Below are 27,471 nucleotides of genomic sequence, written 5' to 3' on the forward strand. Positions count from 1 at the left end.
CTGTTCCACACGGGAAAGGTGTTAAGTGTTAGCGTGTCTGCATTTACAAAGGCGTCGGCAGTGGGCCGGCCTTGTAGCATTGATCCTAGTTCCAACATGATTAGGTTATTTTAGGGGAACACTGACACCACTGTCTGGAATAAGTTCTTTTTACAATTGAGCTGATGGAAGTTTTTTTTCGTTTCCATTTATCTGCCTGCAGATTCTTTTTTATGACGCAGTATTTGGTCACATTTCTGATAGTTTCCTGGATATTTCATCCTCGCTAAAAATGTGTGGTATGGGTAAGCAACCTTCTGGAAATGTGTGGTTTGGCGTGATCAGGTTGCTGTCTAAATGAATATATGTAAATAGTTTGTGTTAGACATGTTATCTATTATTCTATTTGCTTGAGGATTACTAATTGCTAAGTCATATTTTATTTTGCCTATAATGTTTAGCTTTTCTTCTAGTACTAGAAGTTTGGAATGGATGATCTCCCCGACATTTTGACTAGAATATACTAGTTACTCGAATATGGTTACATGAAAGAGTTTTTATGAAAAAAGAAAAGTCTTTCAGGGCATTATGTCTTCTTTCCAGAAAGGAAAAAAATCAAACTAGAGCATTTTCTTCTAGTAGATTAATCGTATAGTTTCATTAATTAACTGGTAGATTAATCGTAGCATGTCGAGATAGAGAGAGAGAGAGAGAGAGAGAACGAGAGACTGAGAGAGCGCTGCCATCATGGCTAATCCAGACAGGAGAGAAATTCAGCCCAAAGACTAGAGATGTTTGTTTCGGCCTTTCGGCGGCTGTGCTCATGCGATGATGGGCCGAATCCTCCACAACTCCAAAGTTGCCTGCACACGGTACATGCCCAGCTAAAAACTACTACTCCAGAACGGACCAAACTCTCCTTTTCGTTGGATCAATCGATCGATGACCTTCGTTCCAATCAATAATTCATACACGCGCAGTGTCGCAGTATCACTCTTTTAGTTAAGAAGTCTGCGTGCACGCCTAGCCGCAGACAAGATGAGCGAAAAAATAATTTCCAAATAAGACGAGAAAGGCAGCGAGCAATGAGCATAGTTGTTAGAGCTGCATTAGCCTTCAATCAGCGACCTAACCCCACCCGGAAAAGAACCCGTTAACAACTCACAGCGTGTAGCTTTGGAGCGCTATCATTAGCGATGATCGCTTGGAGCATCAGTTTGTCACCACTAGAGCAGCGGCAGCCGCTGCTCCTGATCAAGCGCAAGCTGGGGAGGGGAGACAGACCGAGCCCACCCTGCTGTTGGCACGAGCCGCCTCCCGGCCCGCGCGCATGTGCCCGCCGTCGATCATTCGCCTCCCACCGTGTGCGTGCGTGCGCGCGCGCGGCCAGCAAAAAGGGCCAGGATTACGGTGTCAGCCGCGTGTGGGCGAGACGAGGCGATGGGGCCGCGCGGCGGAGCCGCGCGCGCTTAGCTGTGGGCTGCGACCACGCGACGCGCGTTATTTCGGTCGGTTTTCGAGGGGGCCGATGGCCGGTAGCGTGCGTGACGGCTGGCTGCCGCGCTGCCGCGGCGACGGGTAATGTGAGTCGGCGGCGACACGGTGCGTGCACGGACGGCGGGCGCGCGGGCGCGCGGGGCCGATGATGGGATGAGCATGGAGGACGACCACCCACGCGCGGGCGGCGGGCACACGGGATACGAGATAAAAGAAAAAAAAGGTCGTAAGCGCATCCACAATGTACTTCAAAACCAGTTTATAGCCAATAAAATAATACATTCAGCTATTTAACCATATTGTGGAAGTAGTCCATAGGAGAGAAATAGCAAAAATCATCCATAAGCATATGGGCTACCCATATAGAATAAAATATGTCATTTGTCTCTATTTCCTTTCTCCTCCTCATACTACTTACTAACCATATACATTGTGAATGTTATAATAGTTAAAATCCACAAATGTGGGTCCCATCTATATGGACTACTTTAGCTATATACATTGGTGTTGCCCTAAGATTGAGGGCTTGGCTGCTTGGGAGTTAGGGACGTTGCCGAAGGAATCCTGTTGGTCGAGACGTCAGAGTTGCGGTGGCCAGCCGCCCGGTAGGCCGTCTCCGGACTGGAGTAGTATTTCTAAAGTTTACAGCTGATGCTTCTACTCCATATTAACCATTCCATCGGAACCGTGCGATTATTACGTGCGGTAACATTCTCGGTTTTAAAAACCATGATAAACCCCGCAGTAACCGTCTTACAGTGGATTGATGGTAATTCTACCCAAAACGTTTTTAGTGAACCCTGATTCCACCTACTACTCCATATATAAAAAGACATTCTCACATTAGCTAGAAATAAAACTATATGTAGGAACCATTTGGTACACACCCTACTCTGAAATGTTTGTACTATTGAAGATGAAGTTGTATCTAACATAATTTCAAGAAACTATATAATATGAAGCGGATATGCTATATCACTCCAAAAAAAATGCACTACGAGAATGGAACTGAACTCCCATCGACCCTCAGCTTTTGTTCCACCCTTAAAATAGGAGCTATACTAAATAGGTCAGTAATTTAATTCCTATAGATTTATATAGTATTCGTGTTAAGAAAAAGGCTAAGCCCTATTATTACTCTTCAACTTATCAATCGTAGCTAAAATTTAAATTTTAAATTTATTTTTGAGTTGTTTTAATGTTATTTAATGATAAATTATTTTTTTAATATTTGCTTTTAATTGCTAAGGATATAAATATAAAAGTTTCATGTGCAAAATATTTTGACGTCAAGTTGCAGTGACCAGCCGCCCTGTAGGGCGTCTCCGGATTGGAGTACTATTTTTTAAGTTCACCAGCGACTGATGCTTTTACTGCATATTAACCATTCCACTCTAGGGTTTGCAAAACTATACAGTTATCATGCGTGGTAACTTTGTCGGTATTTAAAATTATGGTATATCTCACGATAACCATATAATTTTCACGATAATCACGCGGTTACTGGATAACCGTCTTGTGGTGGTAATATTACATCTTATAATCAGCTAGAGAAGAATTACGAGGCTTGAGGCACACGTTGCACTGCCATGTACGGCTACAATATGAGCGTGAGCGGAGATACGTGCTTAGCAGCAAAGATGTTAGAGATGTGTGCAGCAACGAAGATGCTATCTTCAAGTTTTGCCTTTGCTAGAATCATCCTCTTCATCGTTATCTCTATTTTCTCTCACGTTATTAGGCCAAACATGAAATGGATTGGGATGCAGTGACATTCTCATCTCGGAGAGACGTGATCGTTAACACGTGAACCCTATCATCCACATAACCACATGTCTATGATCACATTAGATGATCTACTTTCCCAAAAGGAGATAAAAATATTATTACAGTGACTCAATCCAAATAAACCAAAATCTAGTACCACCACCAATTTCTCTCCCTTCCTCTTTCCTTTTTCACTAACGTGCAAGAGACCTGCAAACACAAAAAGGTTTCTTACTGTCACAACCCGCACACAACTTCCTGCTTGACAGTCCACACGGGCGCGCACGTGGGCCCCACCACGCATCCGAGATGAGATGTGTCAGAGAACTCTGCATCGATGGATCGATCGATCGCTGTTTAATGGAGGCAGCAGTAACATCTGTGAGCAGCCGCTGCGCCGCTCATAAATAAAACCCCCCCACTTGTGCTCCTCCGCCTCTTCCTGCCATTAAGCACCAGATCCTAATCCGCCATTAATGCCCTTAACTCCAAGCTCGAGATCAGAGGAGGAAGAAGAGGCGTAGGAGTAGTACGGCTCCGCCGCGGCGCCGCCTCCCTCCCCTGCCATTATAAGCTCACGCGCGGCGCTCGCCCGGGCGGCTCTGCCACCTGTGACCTTGCTGTTGCTGTCACCGGAGAGGCGGAGGGGATGCTCACGTGCATCGCGTGCTCGAAGCAGCCCGGCGGCGGCGGCGGGGAGCCGCTGCACGAGCCGCCGGAGGACGAGGACGCCGTCGATGGCGGCGGCGGCGGCGGCGGCGCGACGCCCAGCACGCGGCTGGCCATCAAGGCGCTCACTGCGCAGGTGGGGTTCTCGGTCCTTCACTCTCGAGAGTCGAGACTGTCACTGTGTGTGCTTGAAGCTCTTCTTTTCTTATCCTGTTGATTAATTCAATGAAAAAGAAAAGAAAAGAGAAGATGATGGTTTTGGTTCTGAAGGGTTCCTGCTTTTCTGTTCAGATTTTGCTTCGTTTTGATCGTGGTATATAATTTTTTTTGGGATGTTCAAGCTCTTTGAATGTTTGAATCTTTGGTTCGGGTAGGTCGTAATCAACCAGATCGGGCTTGATTTTGACGGGAGGTTTTTGTTTTGGGGTTTCGTTTCAGATCAAGGACATGGCGTTGAAGGCGTCGGGCGCGTACCGGCACTGCAAGCCCTGCGCCGGCTCGTCGTCGGCGGCGGGGGCCTCGCGCCGGCACCACCCGTACCACCACCGCGGCGGCGGCGGCGGCTTCGGCGACCCCGACGCGGCCTCGGGCTCCGACCGGTTCCACTACGCGTACCGCCGCGCCACGAGCTCGGCGGCCTCGACGCCGCGCTTCCGCGGCGGCGGCGGCGGCGGCGCGCTGTCGAGCGGGGACGCTACGCCGTCCATGAGCGCCCGCTCCGACTTCCCCATCGGCGACGAGGAGGATGAGGAGGAAGACGACGACGACGAGATGGTGTCAACCGGCGGCGGCGGCGGCGGCAAGGAGGAGGACGCGAAGGAGTGGGTGGCGCAGGTGGAGCCCGGCGTGCTGATAACCTTCGTCTCGCTGCCACAGGGCGGCAACGACCTCAAACGCATCCGGTTCAGGTGTGTTCTTGAGCATGCTCGAGCTAAATTCTGCATTTCCAGTGCATAACTCGGTTCCTTGATCAGTGAAAGACTGAAAATTCTACTTATTTGCATTAGTCCTTAGCATATATGATTGAAAGTTTAGTTTGCGCTCGTATGAATGATTGAATTCTGGTCGTGCTAAATATAAATTAGATCAAAGTATATTGAATTGAGATAGTAACTTTGCGGTGTAAATGGGGGCGAAATGTCATGCTTAGGAGCTTTGTTCTGAACCTGCTTCTTTAGTCAAGAAGCAAACCGGACAAAAGCGAGTAGTTTTGACTTTTGATAGCCAGTTAAAATCAAACAAGCCCCTATGGATGAGGCAGTAATTTCTCCCAAGCCCCTATGGATGAGGTAGTAAATTTTCATTGATCATTGCCTCGGGGCACTGGCAATTTATGGAGAACAGCACAATAGATTGTTAAATCTTCATACTTCAACTAGCCATGTTTTAGTTTTTTTTTTCCGATTGCTCTGTCAACATTGCTATTCCTTCTTTACCTTTTGCAATAATTTTTCGTGGTCTAGTTTACTACTGGTCACACTTTGTGGCATTCTATTTGTATTATTTGTTTTATCTATTGAAAAGGAAAATTTCATTAAGAGGTAGCTTATACTGATTGCCGTAAGTCAATTTTAAACACTGGATGGAGGGGTGTGAGTTATAAAATTCTTGTACACCCCAATTTCTTACTTAACTGGAATCCTATTTTTACTCGAGGGTGGATAAAAAGCACACCCGTACCATTGGATATGCTACCCTGTATATTAACTTCACTTTTTCCCTCACTCCTATGCAACCTCATAGCCGTTACGTATTCGCTAAATAGTAAATCCCTTATTATTTTAGATTTTACGGCTGGTTATGCTCATAATGGGAACAATCTGGTGTAGGGTTAATGGAGATTACATTAGAAAGTGATACCTTGATTGTCAACTCTATGACAATGGACCTCATTTAAGATTTAACCCCTGATGTGCTGCAGCCAGGTCGAAATCCTGATGTGTCAGCATGCATGTTATGTCCAGTTAGTAGACTCAGAATTTTAAGCCATACATTATTAAAGTTAGGGGATCATGTCAGTTGTTCACCCTGGAGGGTTTATAGGGCTAGAAGATCTAGTAAACAACAGGCTCTATGAAACTTTGAATTTACCAGTACTATGTGGGGGCAAGTCCAGCTCACACATTTGTACTTTATCTATATCATTCATTTGCTTTAGGGGCTGCTTCTGCTCCAGGAAGAGGTAGTATTAGCATGGGATAGAGACAGCAAAGGCCCACAAGCCACATCTCATCTAGGTAGTCAATAAAGAAGCTATATGGAAAGAGAGCAATGGCACAAAGAAGCGTAACTTCTTCTGCTCTCTCTTCTTTGGCCGTTTGTTATTGAGAAATGGTTGGAGGCTTCTGGTCTTATTAATATGTAATAGGGTCCCTCCACACCGGCTTATCAGGGGAACCATCCAACCTGGACCTCTGATTAGCAGCAGCTTTCCTAATGGATGGACTTTTGGTTCTTATGCTGCTGCACTTGTAATGAGATCTTAAAAACTACCACTGCAGACTTAATCTGGACACTATAAAAGAAAATTGTGCATGTGAAAATATGCCCATTATAAATTTGTAGTGTTCAGATTGAGTTTAGAATGGTTGTTTTAAGATTTGTCTATAAGCAGGGTATACTGTTAAAATAATATTCTTGCAGGGAGTTCCTCATGGCCAGCTACGTTGATCAGCCCCCACTGGTATTAGATATAGAATACTACTTTATTGATGGAACACAAGCTGGATCTTAAGATGGGTGCAGTGTTCTTGTTATTTACTTTATTATTAGTTCTAGATCTAAGGCAAGTAGGGACATTTTAAAATTTGTTAATGAGTGGATCCATGGTTGGGTTTGGTAACATTGGTTTGGCTGCTAATGTTGTCATAGACATTTGGTCAGTTGATTAATGTGCTTTTAGACTACCAATTTACCTCTTGGGCATAGCCACTTGTGCAGTTGATTGCGGATTTCTGTTGCAACTATTAGTCTGAGTTGAATCTGTCATAGTCACCACAGTACCAAGTAAATTATACATGACCAATTAGAAATCTGTAGAGCAAGATGTAACTTAGGAAACTGTAAGGCAGGCTTAAATCATGATTATGAGCCAGAAAACTGAAGCGTGGAATGTCATCGATTTTGGACTGTACTGTTGAAAATGAATTCATCTGATTCACCTAATTGATTTTTAAATATCATCTTCCTTTTTCTATTCAGGCCATTCAAAGCTCGTTCCTTGTAAATTATTCTCTGCATAAGTTCTTGGTGAAACTAATGCAAGTGGTCATGGTAATCATTGTTTCGTTGATGTATGTTGTAGGCTGATTGTGTATAAATTTCTCTGATTTGATTTTCGTACAATTTTAACCTTCCAGCTACTTGTTGACTGATCATGTACTTTAGTAGTTTTAAGTTAGGCCATGCTGTTTATCTCTTAACTCATTGTTTGATTATGCGCACAGAATGTCATCAGTCCTCACAATATACATCATCATTTATTTACTTCGTATAATAGTGTGGCTTGCAGGAAACTAGTCTAAATGAGATAATGTATAACTAATTAGTATGTGAATCCAAATGTAAGCAAGGCAATCTATATTTGCGTATGAATGCTTTCTTATCATATCTGAAAAAAAAATCGTATATAAATTGTTTGTAGCTGTAACATTACCTTGCTGATTCTGTTTGGTGAATAAAATTGTTTTATTATAGCCGTGAGATGTTCAACAAGTGGCAAGCACAAAGATGGTGGGCTGAAAATTATGACAAAGTTATGGAGCTTTACAATGTACAGAGATTTAACCATCAAGCTGTTCCTCTTCCTGCTACTCCAAAATCTGAAGACGAGGTGACGACACTAGCACTCCCCCAAGTTACCATTCTAGTTATTGCAGTTAGTAATGTGACTTTGACATGATTCCATGTCTATTTTTTTCTTTTCCTACAGAGCTCAAAGGAGGATAGCCCGGTGACACCACCACTGGGGAAGGAACGGTTACCTCGTTCGTTCCATAGACCATTGTCAGGTGGTGGTGCAGTGGGTTCATCTTCATCAGATTCTCTTGAGCATCATTCAAACCACTACTGTAATGGTGGCCACCACCACCATGGACACCAGTGCTATGATTCAGTGGGGCTGGTCTCAACACCGAAGCTGTCAAGTATAAGTGGAGCCAAGACAGAAACCTCGTCAATGGACGCATCAATGAGGACGAGCTCATCTCCTGAAGAGGTCGACAGATCTGGTGAGCTCTCGGTGTCCATCAGCAATGCAAGTGACCAAGAGCGGGAGTGGGTCGAGGAAGACGAGCCTGGTGTATATATTACCATCCGGGCTTTGCCTGGTGGTATCAGAGAACTCCGGCGTGTTCGATTCAGGTTTGTCTCCCATCCTTCTTGTAACGTCTTTCTTTGTAAATAGGATTGTCTTGTTGGTAATCCGTAAATTGACAAAGTAGAGAAGGTCAGTAATCTGATTTCAAGAACAGCATGATCATGGAAAGAGACTTAATTATTCTGTAAATAGGATTGTCTTGTTGGTAATCCGTAAATTGACAAAGTAGAAAAGGTCAGTAAGCTGATTTCAAGAACAGCCTAATGCTAATTGCTTGAATCTCCACGATCGAAGAATTTGGAAGCTACTAGCAGATGATCATGGAAAGAGACTTAATTATTCTCTCTTGCTTGCAGCCGAGAGAGGTTCAGCGAGATGCATGCCAGGCTATGGTGGGAAGAAAACCGAGCGAGGATACATGAACAGTATCTCTGAGATGAAAAAAAAAAAAACTTGTCCTCGCGACACACACAAGTGGTTCTTCAACGAACAATGAATCCAGTGTTGTACATTTGGCACTAACAGTACGCCCTTTGCGGGCAGCAGCAGCCGTCTCAGTTGATACTGATTGTGCATGCATGTGAGCTTAATTTTAAAGCTTTGTTACTACTAACCTTAGGCTCTTGTTGTGGCAAATTCACATGTTCTTTTTCATGGTTTTGGCTTTTGCTTTGGACAGGAAGCTTTTGTTGAGGAACTCAAGACTATCGTAGAGTGATTAGCCTAGAAAAATAATAATTAGAAATTCCATATTCCCTGAACCTGTAGTTTGCAAAACCAAAAGTGTTTCTTCCAAGTTCCATACACCAGTACTTGGTATTTTTTTCTCTTCATCAGTAAATTGAAATTGGTTTTTGTCCCATTTCACGAGCTTATGTGAAATATGGAATATTGAAATGTCATGCCCACCAAACGCAAGTTTTTAGATGGTAGCTAGACAATGGTATTACAATAGTACAATATATCATATCGGCCATATGCGAATTTTCTCTTTAATAAACTGACCGATTGCACAAGCTCAGTGTGGCTTGGCCAACAGATAAAGAAAGCAAGTTGGCACTCCAGTGGCTCGCAATCACTTCGTGATGTATTGATGGCTACGCGAGTGAACAAAAAGTAGTGAGAAAAAAAGGCAAAGCAGCAGATAGCAATACGTCCATGTCACGCACATCTGGAGCTGGAGTCGGAGACCCTATTATCGGTTTCTTCCTGGTGCTAATCATGGTGACTGATCACTGATGGAAGCAAGCACAATGTTTCCTGAAAAAAATTTTCTGTGGTCTGAAACCCAGTGATTGTAGTATTGTCAGCTCAGAACTAAACTCATCTTGCTTTGATCCAGAAAAGATATGAAAAGGAAAGGGCTTGTGCATGAACAAGCCAAGCTTAGCTGGTGCTAATAAGACCTCTACCTTACGCTAATCAGTTGTCAGAATCAAGCATAGGTAAGCCAAATGCCTATACCATAATTGCACGGACAGTGGACAAAGGGACATTGGATTCCATTGAACGGCTCATAGTGGTTGTAGTAGTAGTACTAATTAAGTACTGACATTTCATGTCCTAATCTAGGTCAGCACTCAGCAGGCGAATCACTTTGGGTAGGCTAATCCTCACTCAGCAAGGATGGTTAAAGTAGTAGTGGGATTATCCTCTATCAAAGCCGTTTTCATTAGCCAACAACCACACATTTTCGTCAAGCAAAAGATTTTGGTTCGGTACCATATACAAAAGCACCATTTGGAACACTAGTATTCTGAGGATTACAGAGTTGGGGCACTGTGGTAATCAACTAATCAAAACATACAGAAACATAAGGCATATCCTACTATTCCTGATAGCAGATGAAGATAAGGCAGCGGTACCAATCTAAGTCCAAGAGTATCCTCTGATATGTAGTACGGAGTGGAGTAGTACACTTGAGTAGAAGTGGAGGAACCAAGAGAGGAACTCATCCAAATCAAAGCAACAATTAAGAAACAGGGTAATAGGAAAGAAGGCTACCTAATTTTCTGCCTACCCATCATCAAGATAATGATAGCATAAACAATGGATAAACACACGCCTCACTATCATGGGCAAAAGTTTATAATTATTAAAATGGGAGATTTGCTTGTACTAATTCCTAATCAACATTAAACTAGGACGGGCAAGAATGCATTTAGTTGGAACAGCATCAACTGCGAGTATTTATTAATTCGAAGAAAAGACTTCCTCAGCCACACTAACTTTAGCATACTTATCAAATCAGAAAAGGCATAAAACATCAAATGGGAGAACATTGAAAAAGGATGAGCAGATCTTCCATGTTTCCAGGAGCAGCAATGCACTAGGGCGTATGAGAACACCTCTACCAATCCAATCCATGCATACCTTGTGCCTATTGTTCATTGCTATGTGTGGAATAGAGATCACTTGCAACTTACTGCACAAAAGCATCTGTGTAAGTTAGTACTGTATCCTAGTCTGTATGTGTGCCCCTCAACGTATTCAGATTCCTGGTGTGGCTTCAGAATAGGGACAGAGAAAAGAGAATGAAATGAGCTTTTGTCCATCCAAGAGTGGTATGGACTATGGAACAGGTGCCTGCATGACAAGTTGGATTTGCAGAGCAGCGAATAGGCAACAATAGCCCATGCCACTATACCAGAATCAGCTCCAGCTTTGGATGGCAACATTAAACATGTTTACTCTACCATTCAGTAACAAAGCAGCGTCTTTGCAAATCATTTGATTGAATAATTCAATTTGTCATCCTAAAGAAACTCGCTAATGCAATACTGTTATTCAACAGAGTTAAGGATTTAACGTGCAACACTGTTAGTGGCCACATCAGTGCCATCACAATTTCCAAATCACCTCGCTTGTTTAGGTTGTAGCTATAATACAATGAGCATGATTCTTAATTTCTTATAGTAAAACATTGCAGCATGGAGAACCAGCCGTTTATATAGATGGACAGGAATTTTTCAGTATACATGAATTACTCCGTTGTGAAGATTCAGAAGCTAAAAGGCAAAACCTATTGATAGCACAGAAAACATTCTGAAAGAGTGGATTGCATTGATTTGCTTAGCTTAATTAGAGGAGCAAACAAAGACTATCTACAAACAACTCTTTGCAACACCTAAAAGATGAAACAAGCATTGGAAAGGAATGAAAGTAACAAAGCAAGGTCACCTATTTGCATCATCTATTCGTCTTGTCAGGGGAGGCTGCTCTCATGCCCCTTGGCGGAGAGCCGCTTGAGGAACTCGTACGTGGTGATCATGGTGGTGGCAGACAGCGACATTGACGCCCACCTCGGGCCGAGCCCCCTGTAACACGCTCCCCATCCACCCTCCTTGATCAGCCTCCTCACCGTCCTCCCCACCGTAATCGGCTCGCCGCCTTCCCCATCCATGACCTGCATCCTGGTCTTGATGGTGTCCAATGGCATGGTCACAAGGGCGGAAGCGCCACCGGCCATCGCCGCGCTCACTCCCTGCACCACCATGACAGTCTTGTAACCCGGCTGCAGGGAGGAATCCCCTTCCCCGGCATCGATTTCTTGGACACCAACACCGTACTCGCACAGGTAGCAACCAATTCCGCTCCAAATCGTCTTCTGCGACAGCGAGTAGGTCGCCCACCACACGGCATTGGAGGGTGCGTAGGTTAGGATGGACATGCCGAAGCCGCGGTACAGGCCGCGGAGGCCGTCGGCGGCCACGATCTTGCGGAAGGCGTCGAGGCCGCCGCGGTAGCGGGAGGCCGGGCACGGGTTCCCCTGCACCATGAGGCGCTGGCTGATGACGTCGACGGGCGTCCACACCACCTGCGCCGCCACGGCGGCGGCGAGCCCCGCCGCGGCGCCCGCGGCCGCGGAAGCCACGGGCTCTGGCGCGCCGAGGGCGAGCGCTGTCGGGCCCACGGCCGAGCGCGTGGCCTCGAGCGCGCCCATGTAGAGCGCGCGCGCCGGGACGGTGCCCGCGAGGGAGGTGGCGAAGCCGCGGTAGAAGGCGAGGGGCCCCTCGCTCCGCAGGATGGCGGTGGCCGCGGCGGCGGCGGAGGGCGGGAGCGACGACGCCGCGGCGTGCGCGGGCGGGGGGGCGACCTGGAGGCGCGTCTTGAGGACGACGGCGGGGTAGAGCGCGGTGGAGACGGCGGAGAAGAGGCCGGCGCCGAGGACGAAGAACCTCCACTTGTCGAGCCGGTCCCAGTCGATCTCCGCCGGGAGCCGCAGCCGCAGCTCCGCCTGGGGCTGGGGTTGCGGGGAGCCATCCACCTTCTCCGCCGCCGCTTCCTTCGGCGGCGGAGGCGCCTCCCTTCGATCTATGGCCTCTCCTCCATGCCCGGCTCACTACTCAAGTCAAACCTCGGCTTCCCTTCCCCCCCGCACGCGTCGTATCGTATCACGCCGCCACAAGGTAGACGCACGCGCCACCTCGCAGCGAGTAGTAGTACATGCTCGAGCAAACGGCGGCGGCGGCTAGGGTTTTTGGGGTGGGGGCGAGGAGGAGGGGGAGTGGGATAAAAGCAGAAGCGAGGAGGAGAGGAGGAAGCAAAGCGGTGGCGAAGGGAAGGGAAGGGAAGGGAAGCGTGTGGAACGGGGTGCGACGTGGCGGGCGGTGATTGGGCGGGGAGCTTGGCTATGCACCGCCCTCGAGATTCGTGCTTGGGCGCACTGCACGACTCTCAGCGTGGGCGTGCTGCGTCATGCGTGTCCTGCTTGGCCATTCCGGTGCTGCCGAGTTTACGAGTTTTAGTAGCAACAAAATTCAGGATGGACACGGTTGGAGTACAGATCACATGTGAGACAGCAGTATGAAAGACGTTTCTGGGCACGACACATTCCCCGCCTAAAAAACGACACATTATTTTGCCTTTCAAGCTAACCTTTGCTGTAGAGCTAGGTTGTGTTTAGTTTTTAAAAAAAGTTGAAAGTTTAGAAAAAAAAGCTGGAAGTTTATGTGTAGAAAAATTTTAGATGCGATGTGATGGGATGGAAAGTTGAAAGTTGAGGATAGTTGGGGGTGAACTAAACACGGCCCTAGTTGGCATTGTGAAGTACTCCCTCCGTTTCTTTTTTTTTTTTGTCAAACTTATTTAATCAAATTTATAGAAAAATAGTAATATCTGCCATACTAAATTAGTACATTAAATTTAATATTAACTATATTTTATTAATATATTGTTTTGTATTAAAAATATTAGTATATTTTTTCTACAAACTTAGTTAAATTTAAAGAAGTTTGACTAAGAAAAAATTAAATATCTTATAATATAAAATAGATGGAGTAGTAGTAGTAAAGCAATCTAGCTTCCACGTGTTGTCATTGTTTTTTCTCCACGCCCCCTAAATGGCTACACCGTTAACCGCTAGTTTAGGTGAGAACGTCCCCTTACAAGTTCCATCACCCATCATGATTTACCGTGAACTTTTCTCATCCATCACTTCTCGCAATCGGCGTTGTAGTACTGCATCTAACCATGTCCTTACTAGATTTGGCCTATGAGCTCCTACTTGTCTTTGATTTTTCATGTCTTTGCGTTCGATTTAATTTGTTCTTCTTTTAACTTGGCTTGCCTTCGGTTTCTTCTTTCATTGCATCTGTGACACATATCATGATTAAATATGTGTTCTACACAACATTTCTCATTTTGTGATGGCTTTTATGCTCAGCCATGCTCGATCTCTCCACCTAATCTCACTAAATTAAAGCATTCGTCTCCTCTGCAAGGCATGCTGATTCCCTCTAAGACCACACGAGACATGACACCCCTTACTCTTTGTGTGTGTATGTCCCTCTACCAACAAGGCTCAACTCTGAATTAAGATCCCTAGTATTGTATGTATAGTACTGGAGGCTGACATGTGCCCCGAAGGGCTGTGGGCCCTGCATCCCTCAACTCTAAGGGGACGCTACATGCATGGCTACAGTCTATGATATAGTGTTGCAAATACTCTTAGGGTGTGTTTAGTTTTTAAAATTGGAGAGAAATTTGAGAACAATTGGTAGTTTGGAAAAAAAGTTAGGAGTTTATGTGTGTAGGAAAGTTTTAGATGTGATGGAAAGTTGAGAGTTGGGGGGAATTTGGTGTGAACTAAACAGGCCATTTGGAAAGAAATGAAGAATAACACATATGAATGACTAAAAGTGGGGAGTCAATAAAGAATACACATCATGATCAACGATGGATATCATCATGCCAGTATGCCGCCAAAAGCTACTAGTTATTGGAGGAATGGAGGGTGTTGTGGAATTCATGTAGGAGCGAACCTACTCGTCTAAAGGTTCCTTGGCCATTCAGAAAGCTATTAGCTAAAGGTTCCTTGGCCATGCAAGCCTATTGTAATTTGCAATGTGTTTAGTGTTAGCATGGCCATATTACCTTCGGTTTCATAATTCTTAACGTTTTAAATAATGACACAGTCTCCAAAATAAATATCTTTAACTATTTTTTATTATATTATGTACAATAAATAAATATAATTTTAATTTTATTGTAGTAGTTTATAAGACAAATATGTTATTCTAGTGCCTTTAAATTAAATATATTTTTGAAGTTATTGATACTCAAAGTTAGAAAATTTTGATCTTAATCTTATCCAAAACATCAAAAAAATATGAAACTGGAGTGAGTATATAGCACAAGTGACTCCGAGGCATTGCTATTTTCTACGGCAGGGGTATGAGATATTCGATAATTTAATTGTAAAATTAATTGTAGGGCTGAGCTCTCCCACGCGTCCTATGGTTTAGGATATTTCGCTAACCCTATTCTCAAACGGAAACGCTAAAATAGTGGCGACAGTTTTTCCCTTAAAAATACGTCAGTTTGTGGTGCATTGAATTGACGTCAAGATTGGTGCTAAAACAGCAGTATGCTAATCTAGAAAAATAATCGAGTCATCCACTAATTACTAGCAATAAAAAACAAACTTTTATGACATTTTACATTAGAAGAAAAATCCATGTAAAATCCAGCAATTAAAAAAATTACTGTATAAGATGCATTTTTGCTTATTTCAGAAATTCAGAGGGCTAACAAATATATTGCTTATTTCCTCGTTATTAAGCATTAGTAGTGCCCAGTGGAACTAATATGGTCTTAGATCGATGGTTCATCATATGACTTGGCTTCGGAGCAAGGACGTACACCTTCACATTTCTAAGGGCACACGTCATGATGATGGATAGCAAATCACATACTCCGTACAAATAATTCATTATCTCTCTTTCGCCAAAAAACAAAAATCATGATCTCAGCACGACACAAACACATTCATATATATGTATATATGTACAATATGTTTCCAAATTCCAAACTAATCATGAATTTTTATAGGAGCTTCACCATTCTTCAAACGAAATTCGTTGCACTTTGATCGATCAATACAAGCAACTGTACACAGAAACGGGAAACTATTTTAATCCCTCGAGGGGATATTCCCTCGTTCTTTATATGTCACTTAGATGGTTATGAAATATTTGAAAAAAATTGAGAATGTGTATTAACATGTAATATAACACTCCACAAACATGCAAGTAAAAATTTAACTTCTACATCTTGTAACGAAGAAAACAAATTAAACCGGAGCTACTTAACGTATATTCAAAGTCAAATTTGTTTTTTTCGTTGCGAGATGTAGAAGAATTTTTACTTGAATATTTGTGGAGTGATATATCACATGTTAATACATCTTCTCAAATATTTTAATTTTTTTTCATAACCATTTAAGTGACATGTAAAAAACGAAGGGATATCCCCGAGCGATCAAAATCCTCTTCACACAGAAACCTCTGTCCTACAATTTTGCCAATCAAACCTCTATCTCCAACGCAGCGAACCCATGCACGCCGCCGCCGCCACCCTTGTGCGCGTCGTCATCGCCGTCGTCGTCGCCGTCTCCGGCGCCGGCTTTCCGCAGTGGCGCGTACGCCGCCTCCTCTGCGGCGGGGTACCTGTTGCTCACGTACAGGTAGAGCGCGACGACGAACACCGTCATGAACGAGAGGTACCACCCGAACTGCAGGTTGGCGAGCGCCTTGGCGCGGTGGAGGCTCTCCTTGCTGCGGCAGCGCACGGTGTCGCGGCCGTCCTCGCGCACCAGCTCGCAGCCCCTGGGCACGAGGCTGGGCACCCACACCATGGCGCCTATGACGGCGAGCCACAGCCCGTGGAAGGCGACGCACGCCGACCTGGCGAGGCCGACGGCGAAGCTCCGCGGGTAGCCGACGCCGAGCAGCGACGTGGCGAGGCACGCGGCGACGACCACCTGCAGGAGCCAGTGGAACTGGCCCTCGACGCCGGCGTGGTCGGTGGAGTGGAAGTGGAAGACGAGGAGCTCCTGCGCGAACACCGCCGCCACGAGGAGGAGGCCGAGCGTGCCGCGCGCCGGGGCGCGGGCGCGGTCGAGGTGGAGCGCGGCGGCCGCGTAGACGGCGAGGGAGAGGCAGATGATGGCGTGCTCGTGGTTGTGGAGGCGGTCGGAAGGGATGGACCCGTCGGCGGCGAAGGGGAGGAGCGTCGAGTGGCCGACGAACATCTCCATGGCGAACTCCACGCCGCTGCCGGCGATGATGAGGGCGAGCTCCAGGTAGCGCGCGCCCGGCACGGGGAACCACGCCGGCGCGACGTAGGTGTCCGGGCGCTGGGAGAAGAGCTTGACGTGGTTGAACAGGTGCCACACGCCGACGGCGACGAAGCCGGCGCCGGGAAGGATGTGGCCGATGCTGCTGCGCGGCGTGCCGCCGCCGCCGCCGCCCATGGCCGGCCGGCAGGTGGTGGCGGGTTTGCTTGGATGATCCTACGTTTCTTGGGGTGCTCGCGACATTGATGAACTATTGAAGAAGGTAGAAGTATAAAAGGTGGCAATGGGACGTTGGTTGTGTTGATGGCGCGAGGGCACGTTGAGTAAACACGCAGATGATGTTTTGTTTTTTTTTAAAAGAAAAGAGGTGCAGAGGAGTTGCTTGTACGATAGTGCACGATATATATTTTTCCAGAGCCATTAAATGGTATATTTGTAAATAAAAAGTAATTTGTAAATAAAACTTTTATATACGTGTACTTAGCAATCAAAAAGCAAAGGCTGAAAAATTAACTTCGATGAAAAAAAACCTTAAATTAGCTCCAAATTTAAGGTTGAAAATTTAAATTTTAGCTGATAAGTATAAGAATAAGCGAAAAGATGAGACCCTTTGTGTGAGATTAATCCTAACTTACAACTATTATTTCATTTCCTTTTCCAGTTTATAAACTTTTAAAATTCGATTTGCTTCCAGATTTGTGATCGGACAAATTAATTCTAGCATCAGGGTTTTATAACACAAGTGTAGCATTAGGGGTTTTACTAACACAAGAGGTGCAGTGGAATTGCTTGTACGACAGTGCACGATATATAGATTTTGTGTGAGATTAATCCTAATTACAACTATTATTTCATTTTCTTTTTCACTATATAAATTTTCAGCATTCGATTTGCTTTAAGATTTGTGCTCGAATGAATTTTAGCATTAGGGATTTTATAACACAAGTATCATTGAGTATACTGGTTACCAGTAGGCACTAGCATAGTCATCAGTGCATCCCTCGCCAACTGACAATATTGCTTCGTGTTCACATCAAGCTACGGCGGTTGCTTGATCAACAACCTCTCCCATCTCTCTGCCACACTGTTCAGTGCGTAGGAAGAGTTTTTCATTTTTCTCCGTTGTCACTTTGTTTTTCTATGTCCAAAAATTGATAAGTTGACACAGACCGTGTTTAGTTGATGTGGCAATAAAAATTTGACGTACACAAATACACATTTAAAATATTAAACGTATACTAATAATAAAATAAATTACAGATTATGTATGTAAACTGCGAGACGAATCTATTAAACCAAATTAATCTATCATTAGTAAATATTTACTGTAACATGACATTGTTAAATCATGGTGTAATTAGGCTCAAAAGATTCGTCTCACAATTTATATGCAAACTGTGCAATTGATTTTTTTTCGTCCACATTTAATGCTCCATATATGTGTCAAACATATTTGATATGATGGAAAAATTAGAAGTTTGAAGGGAACTAAACACGGCCATAGATAAATGTGACATACTCCATAACTCAATAAAACAGACAAGTCCAAATAATACAAATTAGAAAAAAACGTACAAACACGCATGGCTATGAATAGTTCACATACTAGTGAGAGTGTTTTTTAATATGTATACGTCGAATTTAAACCTATATATATTTGTGAAGTGATATAATTGATTTACTTTGCTGAATTTTTATAAAGAAATTCTATTTAGTTAGGTGATATGTAACGAACAAGGACAATTTTTCAAGAGAAAAAAAAAGAGTAAAGTCCATCACCGGTCCCTAAACTTATACCGCTGTGTCATTCCGGTCCCTAAACTCGCAAATCGACCGTTCAGGTCCTCAAACTTGTTCGACTGTGTCATCCCGGTTCCTAAACTTGCAGATCACTCGTTTAGATCCTCCAACTTGTTCAGTTGTGTCACCCCGGTCCCTAAGCAGGACGGTCTGAAAACTTTATATCAAAAATAATTCATAACTTTTTCATGTGAACTCTAATGAAGACAAACTTTATATCAAAATTATAGCCCTCGACGTGACCTACAACTTTGTAATTGATAAATTTTTGAATTAAAACTGTTTAGGGTCCCAAAATATTGTTGCATGTTTATAGATTTTGAAATTTTAATTTTAAAATTACATTTTGGGACAAAAAATGACTTAAAATAAAAAAAATCAACTGTAAAGTTGTAGATCGCGTCGAGGGCTACAAGTTTGATATAAAGTTTGTCTTTATTAGAGTTCGCATGAAAAAGTTATGAATTATTTTTAAATATAAAGTCTTTAGACCATTCTATTTGACCCAGATGATATTCAAATCTAAGTTTAGATACCGAGGTGACACAACTGAACAAGTTGGAGAATCTAAACGAGTAATATTCAATTTTAGGGACCGTGATGACACAGTTGAACAAGTTTGAAGACCTGAACGGTCGATTTACGAGTTTAGTGACCGCGATGACACAGCGGTACAAGTTTAGGGACCGGTGATGGTCTTTACTAAAAAAAAAAAAAAACATCTCCACTGTATAGTCTGTGCACTACGGCAACTGCAACTTGCTAGGGGCGAGATAACCGTTTGCTGATGCGTGCTTACTGCTGATAGCCGCTGTCGCACTGTTCATCGCATCCTTTTGAGCTAAGCAGGATCATACGCTTGCTTGCCTTGGCTTCCTCTATTGTTCGATCTGGGATATTTTTATTTTCCAACGTTGCATGCGTGCTGAATTTGTTTGTGCATGTAGTCTGTACTCAGTACTCAACATTCATTCGATCTCTTGATAATACATTAATATACTACTCCCATGTCTTACGTTATAAACGTTTTGGTCTCTTGATTTCTCGTGTAGACTCATTAACATCTGTATGATTATGCATATATTTATATATGAAAAACATATATACATGGATTCATACATGAATATGTTTATAATACGAAACAAAATAAGTATTCCCTCTGTTTTTTAATGTATAACGTAATTGACTCTTGACGTCACATATAACCATTCATATTAATTAAAATATAAATATCTTTTTTTACTTGTTTTATCATTAGAAAACTATAATCTCAACTTATATTTATATTAAATTTTTAGTTAAGGTGAATGGTTAACTGTTATGCGAAAATCAATGATATCATAAATAAAAAACATAGGTGGTGGCAATTAATTACACACCACTTGTTCACGACCTACTTTGGCACGTGGTTGCCTATATTAGAGCATGTATAATAATAGACTATAAGTCGGCTACAAGCTTACGTGGAGGAGATAAGAGAGGAGAGAGAAGACAAGCGGGTTACAGATTTGTAGCCAGCTGCAGCACGAACTCCAAAACATTGTGTGTGTATGACATGCGGGACCAATTATTAGTGATGTAGTATATATTTATAGTTAACTATTGTATAAATTGACTATTAGATTGACTATAGATGATTCGATACCAGTAGTTGACTATACTATTAAACTTGCTCTTAGTAGCTAGATCCTTCCATGTTCACTGCCAGTTACTCCACTCCAAACCTTCTAGTTAATTTGCTAGTCTGCTTTAGATGGCAAGAAATGGCAGTTTGACATCTCTATTGGGTGCAAAGGCAAATAGTTACATAAGAACTCTAAAAATCATATACTATGATGCTATCAGTTTATAAAAATAAAAACATAAATTCAGCCTAGCCATTCAGATGGGGAATAAAAAGGCAGAGTGAAACATCTATTTCTTTTCGAGTTGCTTTTTCAGCAGAATATTTTTTTTGACTAAAATTATTGCCAGGACTTTGCCCAACAGTTTAAATTTTATAAAATAAAAATATGTACAAATTTTTCAGCAGAATATTTTTGTCTATATGTGTCAAAGCCAATCTATCTATATATATAATGTTTGGTTTAGACTTTAGAGTACCCTAATCTTAATATAATCACCAAAATCGCTGGGAAATATAATGTGATTCATATGCCATTTTGAAATGTTTTACCCATAGCGGCACATTTGCTGGGCCTTTGGGCCGGACTGATCAGGCTGACCTGACTTGGACACAAACTATTCCCCGCCCTTGTCTTCTGCTCGTTTCAGTGGGCTTCCTTGATCCATCTCTTTAACTCCTTTATACTAGCTTATACTGATTGGACTACGAGGGAGTATTTGGATCCACGGACTAAACTTTAGTACTTGTCACATCGGATGTTTGGATACTAATTTGAAGTATTAAACATAGACCACTTACAAAACTACTTGCATAAATGAGTGCTAATTCGTTTGACAAATTTTCTAAGCCTAATTAATACATAATTAGCACATATTTATTGTAAGATCACATAGGCTAATCATGGATTGATTAGACTCAATAGATTAGTCTCACGAATTAGTCTAGAGTTATGGAATGGGTTTTGTTATTAATATGCGTTTAATACTTTTAATTAGTGCCGTAACATCCGATGTAGTTATCCAAACAGGCACCGAGACTCTGGCACAAAGTCCAATCACCCCTAAAATGGCATTTAATTATACAAAAGTAACAACATGTGTATATGTGGCTGTATATGTATCATTGTAATTCATTTTGTCCCCTCGAATTACTTCGCCAGATCATCAACCCTCTATTTCAGGACTTCTATTATAGCAGGGATCAGGCGCCGCATCTTCTATTCAGCCACGACACAGCTTCGAGCTTTCAACAATCATGTTTTCACTAAAGATCAATACTTCTCGGGTTTTCCAGCATGTTACTGAGGGGAAATCGATCGAGATGTCCTAGACGAAATATGTGATTGGACAAGTAGTGTTTGAGCTTGCATTAGAAAAACGAGTGGTACACGAACGATAAAGAAGAAACTTGATATAGCTACGGTACCCGGTAAGAGTATTCTTATAGAAGATGTCGGGATCACTCCAACCACTTCTATAAGCTGGCGTTAGTGACCCCTGAAGTCATCTAAATATATTGATCCTGCAACATTTTTACTGATACAGTGACGCTTGACGGTAAGAGCCCATCATTAACAGATTTTAACTTCACCTCACCTCCAAAATAGGCGGAGGAAAGAATATTTCCTCGTCTATCCCTATTTTATTCGTGAACCTGGGCCAGAACAATTTTAATCTCTCCTTGAATGAACTGTACAAATATCAGACACTGCCACTGCGATTCGTTTGCAGTGCAGAGTGCAGCCAAGCAAGGCATGTGACAAATATCTTAAATGTAGCGTCTGCCTCCAGATCAACATATGTTGCAGTGCTGCACCATACTGTATTACAATGCAGTATAGACTTGACTAAATGAGCTACAGACTACACTACAGTGCCTGCAGATGGTGTGGACTGATGATGGCACCCCGCCAAAATTCAGACTGATCAAAATTAATTCCTGTCCCAGAAATGGGGCACAATCGCCTATAACGATTAACGTACGAACGGCATGGACATGGACAATCGCAACGTTCTCTCCTTTGATTTGATCGCTGAAACGTGCACGCTTCAATTGGTTGCTGTCAATTGACTCGTCGGCGGACTGTACCTGGCATTTCTCGTAAATGAAGTTTGTAAGCACGATCACATTGAAGTCTGTAAGCACGATCACATTGAAGTCTGTATGGAGTACAGTTGGGCAACTGAAGAAATTGGGAGCCCATAACGTGTGATATGGGCCTGTTTTGGAACGAGTGAATGAACTCAATTTGATTCATCCCTAGAATTGTTTTTTTTTTAATTATGAGTTCCAAATATGAGAGAAATCTAACTGAAATGTACACGTACCTACATTTCCAATTCTCTTATGGTCATTGACCGTCACGATTAAATTTCACCAGTAGATTTGTTCGCCAGGCTGATCGTCGGCCCAAATCTATTATGATTGAATCATTGAATGGAGATAGTACAGTACAAATTTCACCCGTACTTTTCTTAAGGAAGGACAAAAGATTTGCCACCTCTATATTAATAGAGAAGGAGTAAAAAAAGTTATTTACAGGGCCCGAGAACATTGTGCCCATTGCAAACAAAAAGGTCTACTCTCCCGCCGGTATAATCTCAGTTAGTTTTGCCGCTCCTGCTGTGATCTAAGTTCGCGCCTCCTCTTTGATCTTGGTGATGATGGTGGCGGGCGTGGAAGCTACTTGTCTGAAAATTCTAGCATTTCGCTCTCCCCATGGTTCCCAGGCAATCAGGATGATAATTGATTTTAGGGCTTTTCTTGAGAGATTCACCGTGAGCCATATTTTGTACCACCAGACTTCGATCGTTTCACAATCCCCCCACTCTTGCAGCTGGAGATCTATCCCTGTCCTGCAAGTAGAAGTAGCGCCGACTCCGACACGGCACAACATAGTGGACAGAGGCGTTGATTGGCCCACACTCTCTTTTGTAGTCTATCCATCGTCCAAACTCTGTTTTGAATGATGATCTAGGAGAAGATTTTGCATTTAGGTGGGGCCCAACATTTCCAAATGGTCTAGTTGTAGATTGTTCTAGCCGCACCAAGGAATTATAGTCTGTACGCCGAACTAGTAAAGTAGAATCCATTAGCCATCAGTTTCCAAATGTTGGAGTCTCTCTGATCGGAAAGCGGGTTGACCAGATGGATCAACGTCCAAAGATGGACGTATTGGCATAGGTGGTCCGCTCCAGTGATGCACAGCAGATCGATATCCCTAATCCAATTGTTGTGGGCAAGGGCGTTGTGCCCCGTTCTCGATTTGCGTTTTGAGGCTAAGAAGATGGATTTCACCATTATATTCACTCGCATAAATTGTAAAACCAGATGATTCGAAAAGGACATAGTAGAATATTTGAAATGAGGGTACGTCTCCTTGTAAAAAAAAAGAAAAGGAAATGAGGGTACATCCACACTCCTCAGCTCAACAACCTTGTTGTTCGTTACTGCAATCACTACTACGAAGCGGTTTTAACATGAGGCTACCTAACATCAATTTATAAATATGTTTTGGGCAACCACCTCTAGCAAAAGGTACGTGAAAATCATTAATTTTTACATGCAATTTCACAATTATATGTAAAAATTGATTTTTAGAAGCGGTTGTCCCGTGAAAATATGGTTATTTTAACATGTGATTTTAGACCACAAAACCTCTCGTCATTTATACAAACGGATTTTCATACTGCCCGCATGCAGAAACAAATCCTTGCTGGCTGAATATTTTTTTTAGTGAACGTTCTCCTTCAATCATAATAAATTTGGCTAGCGTCCTCCCACCGGCCTGGCGAAAAACAGGGCTTTAAATGTTTAGAAAGGGTAATGCTTGAAATCGGGTTTCATTTCCATGAGAATTTCCTGAAAGTGAATGAGCTACTAGCCATAATCCATCATATGAGTTGAAACAAAGACACGCAGAAACTTCTTTGAGCACAACAGCTCTACTAGATCCCAGCAAAAACCAACGTGCAAGCCTTTTGCTGCCGTCCTGTCGTACCAAATTTAATTACCGTCAACATCAAAACGAGAGACAAGTATGTTCTTCTCCTCTGCAGATTATCAGAATTGTCTGACATCTTCTCCCCCCCTAAGATATGGCTGACATTAGCAGATGATACGCCCTGTTTAGTACATGCCAATCCTGCTGTTGGCTTGGTCCACTCATTTGCTTACGCTTAGCAGGCGATCGATCTCCCGTAATCACCTGATAATTAATTAAGTATTTCGAACCAATCCATCTTTTTTTACAAAAATGTTTGGAAGAAGGCAAGCTGGTCAAGCTATCTGAATTGACTGCAACACAGCAGTCGCGGTCCCATTCAGAAAATGACCTGAAATGCAGTCTTGATTGGCTTGGCACGTCTCTGAACTCTGAAGGCATATTGGTTCATCGTCTTTGCACGGAACAGAAGAGATTCAGAGGATGAAAAGGTTTTCAGTTGTGTGCAAAATCTCCATTCATATGGCTAGAGTACAGACATAACCAACCAAATGCGACATCCATGGATCAATTTAACCCTTGTGATATCAGACACTCTTGACTAAACAAATTGAAGCGATCCAAGCATGAGATTTACCCAAATTTATGGGTCGATCAGCTTGTTCACTCACACACAAATCACTAATTCCCTATAGTACTACTAAAAATATTTTTTAAAAAGAAATACTATTATTTACACATAGGCCCTCGTTTTCAATCTAATCACAGCCATCCTGACATTTGTTTCTTCCTCTGACACGGAATCGCGGAGTAAATTACCGCTCGATTTCAACGGCGTTCCCGCCACCCGCCACGTGTCCGAAGCCACCTTTCGCGGCCTCGAGGTCGTCCTCGTCGTCTCCGATGCTGAACCTGCCGCCGTCGCTGTCACCGTCGCCGCCGCCGCCGCCGCCCTTGACCAGCGGCAAGTACCTCGGCTCCTCCGGGTACAGCTTCGTCAGGTGGAGGTAGAACACGACGACGAACACCACGGTGGCGGTGAGGTACCAGCTGAACTGGAGGTTGACGAGCGACTTGGCGCGGTGGAGCGCCTCATCGGTGCGGCACCGGACGACGTCGTGGCCTTCCTCGAGGTTGAGGAAGCAGCCCTTGGGGATGAGCGCCGGGGTCCAGAGCATGACGCCCATGACGACGAACCAGACGCCCTGGAACACGAGGCTCGCCGACCGGACGAGGCTGACGGCGAAGCTCCTGGGGCAGGGGATCCCGAGCACCGTGGTGGCGAGCGTGACGGCGATCACCGTCTGCAGCAGCCAGTGGAACTGCCCCTCCACGCCCATGTGGTCCGCGGAGTGGAGGTGGAAGATGAGCAGCTGCTGCGCGAACGCCGCGGCGGCGACCAGCTGCGACACGGCGTCGCGCATGGGCGCCCTGGCCCTGTCCATGTGGATGGTCACCGCGGCGTAGACCAGCAGCGCGAGCGAGATGGACGCGTGCTCGAAGTTGTGGAGGTGGTTGGAGGGGATGGTCCCGTCGTCGTCGAACGGCTGGTGCCTCGCCGGCCCGATCACGAGCTCCATCAGGATGGAGATCGCCGCGCCGACGATCACCAGTATGAGCTCCAGGTGGCGCACCCCGCGCACCGGGAACCACACCGGCGCCGCGTACGAGATCGGCCGCAGCGCGAACAGCCGGATGTGGTTGAACAGCTGCCACATGCCGATGAGGATGAAGCCGGCGCCCGGCGCGACATGGCCAACCATGGTACCCATGGCACCCTCCTCGAGATCGAGAGGAAGAAGAAGAAGAAGACGAGGAGGCTGGTGATCTCGGCGAGCTAGCGATCGATCACTCTCGTTCGTACGTGCTGAGGTGATGGGAATGAGGGGTTTTAAGAAGGTTTGGAGGGGGGGAGAGTCTAGAGGGTTCTGAGGTTTGGAAGGTTTGAAAAGTTTCCGTATTGTGTTGTACACAATGTAAATGATCGGACGAGGTTGGGTTGATTCATCAGCAGTGATGTGTGTGTACGTTGCTGCTGAAAGCTCAGTTTCGGGGTGTAGTTTGTTTCTCATTTTGTTTTGTTAACTTGATGTTTTCTCTCGCCGTTGAACATGGTTAGCTCGTACTAATTCGCTTGTTTTCTGAATGACTGAATTGGACATTTTCATGGTTGTTTCATGCGTCTACAAGTATACATCAGGATAATACCCTCTTAATAAGATTATTTTCGGTCCTATCGTTTTGTCTACAACTGATTCCGTAACCCTCATTCGCGATTAGATAATAATTTATGTGTATTTTTTATATTGTGTTCTTGGCGAAAAATAAAATAGATACAATAAAAAAACCATCAAAATCAATTTTAAAATTAGGATATAAAATTTAAATACTGGCTGCGATAATTAAGCTGAAGAGCAAACGGTGTGGATGTCATTGTCGTCCGAATAATTAGATTGAAGTTTACACGGCTTCGTTTAGAAGGCAGTGATCTATAGAACTTTCCTCGGAATCAGTTCCATTTTCTCCGGCTACACTCAGCGGTTTTGGTTTTGTCAAAGTGTTTATCTTTTCCTTAGAGAGAGAAAAAAAAATGACGAGAGACCGTGGCATGCAGGGCTTGTGTAGTGTAGGCAGTAGGAAAGGCATATTCGCCTCCCCACTTTAGTTCCCGTTACGACTTTGAACAACTTGAACTCCTTCTGGAAGCCTCAGCTTACCCCCACCCCGGCCCGTCTTGCGGAGCACGGCTGCACGGATGATTTTGCCGGTGCCGCCTACATCCAACGCTAGCCAGGTGATCGATCGAGCAGCGGTAGACGTACTCCGGCGAGAGAGAGCACGGACGATTCAATCAAACCGCGCGCTCCGCACCACACCACACTGCGCCCGCGCCCGTGGTTTTTCTCTCGATCGCTTAGCTTTCCTCCTCCCCTCCTGCGGTGTCGCAGCAACCGCGCACGCACGCACGCGCGCGCAGCCGGGCGGGCGGCGGCTACGAAAGCTGCTGAGTGAGATGGCACAACATATCATCGCGCACCATCATCATCGCGGTTCGCGGAGTTCACCGGATCACATCACGTTCCTTTGGTCCCGCGGCCCGCGCCGTGGCTTCTCAATTCTGACCTGTGACCTGTCTGGTCGTTCCGCGCCGCCAGGCCGGGACATTTCCGAATATATTCTGACCCGCAAACTGGCGGGTGTGCCTGTGGTCGGGGATTGACGGGTATATAACGGAAGTTGTACAGTGGATATATTGACATTTGACACATGTTTCTAGGAGGGGCCATCGATAT

At 44.2% G+C, this 27,471-nt stretch overlaps 4 protein-coding genes across 4 annotated transcripts; 1 reads left to right on the plus strand and 3 right to left on the minus strand.

Moving 5' to 3' along the window:
• The first annotated feature begins 3,615 nt into the window (after positions 1 to 3,615).
• LOC127784430 (protein Brevis radix-like 1) lies at positions 3,616 to 9,092 on the plus strand. The gene is made up of 5 exons (XM_052311735.1): positions 3,616 to 4,048; positions 4,351 to 4,820; positions 7,609 to 7,744; positions 7,844 to 8,274; positions 8,587 to 9,092. Exons 1-5 carry the CDS (start codon positions 3,893 to 3,895, stop codon positions 8,663 to 8,665), a joined length of 1,272 nt encoding a protein of 423 aa, XP_052167695.1. The 5' UTR covers positions 3,616 to 3,892; the 3' UTR covers positions 8,666 to 9,092.
• Positions 9,093 to 11,094: 2,002 nt separating this feature from the next.
• Positions 11,095 to 12,930, minus strand: LOC127783794 (uncharacterized). The gene is made up of 2 exons (XM_052310957.1): positions 12,870 to 12,930; positions 11,095 to 12,568 (listed from the first exon to the last, which is right to left on the minus strand). Exons 1-2 carry the CDS (start codon positions 12,928 to 12,930, stop codon positions 11,436 to 11,438), a joined length of 1,194 nt encoding a protein of 397 aa, XP_052166917.1. The 3' UTR covers positions 11,095 to 11,435.
• A 2,548-nt stretch (positions 12,931 to 15,478) lies between these two features.
• LOC127785037 (uncharacterized) lies at positions 15,479 to 17,092 on the minus strand. The gene has a single exon (XM_052312457.1). The coding sequence runs from the start codon at positions 16,983 to 16,985 to the stop codon at positions 16,038 to 16,040; it is 948 nt and encodes a 315-aa protein (XP_052168417.1). The 5' UTR covers positions 16,986 to 17,092; the 3' UTR covers positions 15,479 to 16,037.
• Positions 17,093 to 24,688: 7,596 nt separating this feature from the next.
• Positions 24,689 to 26,024, minus strand: LOC127785148 (uncharacterized). The gene has a single exon (XM_052312570.1). It carries the CDS (start codon positions 25,948 to 25,950, stop codon positions 24,994 to 24,996), a length of 957 nt encoding a protein of 318 aa, XP_052168530.1. The 5' UTR covers positions 25,951 to 26,024; the 3' UTR covers positions 24,689 to 24,993.
• Positions 26,025 to 27,471: the final 1,447 nt, after the last annotated feature.

This window comes from Oryza glaberrima, chromosome 9, assembly GCF_000147395.1.
Source record: "Oryza glaberrima chromosome 9, OglaRS2, whole genome shotgun sequence".
In the NCBI taxonomy this organism is placed as follows: Eukaryota; Viridiplantae; Streptophyta; class Magnoliopsida; order Poales; family Poaceae; genus Oryza; species Oryza glaberrima.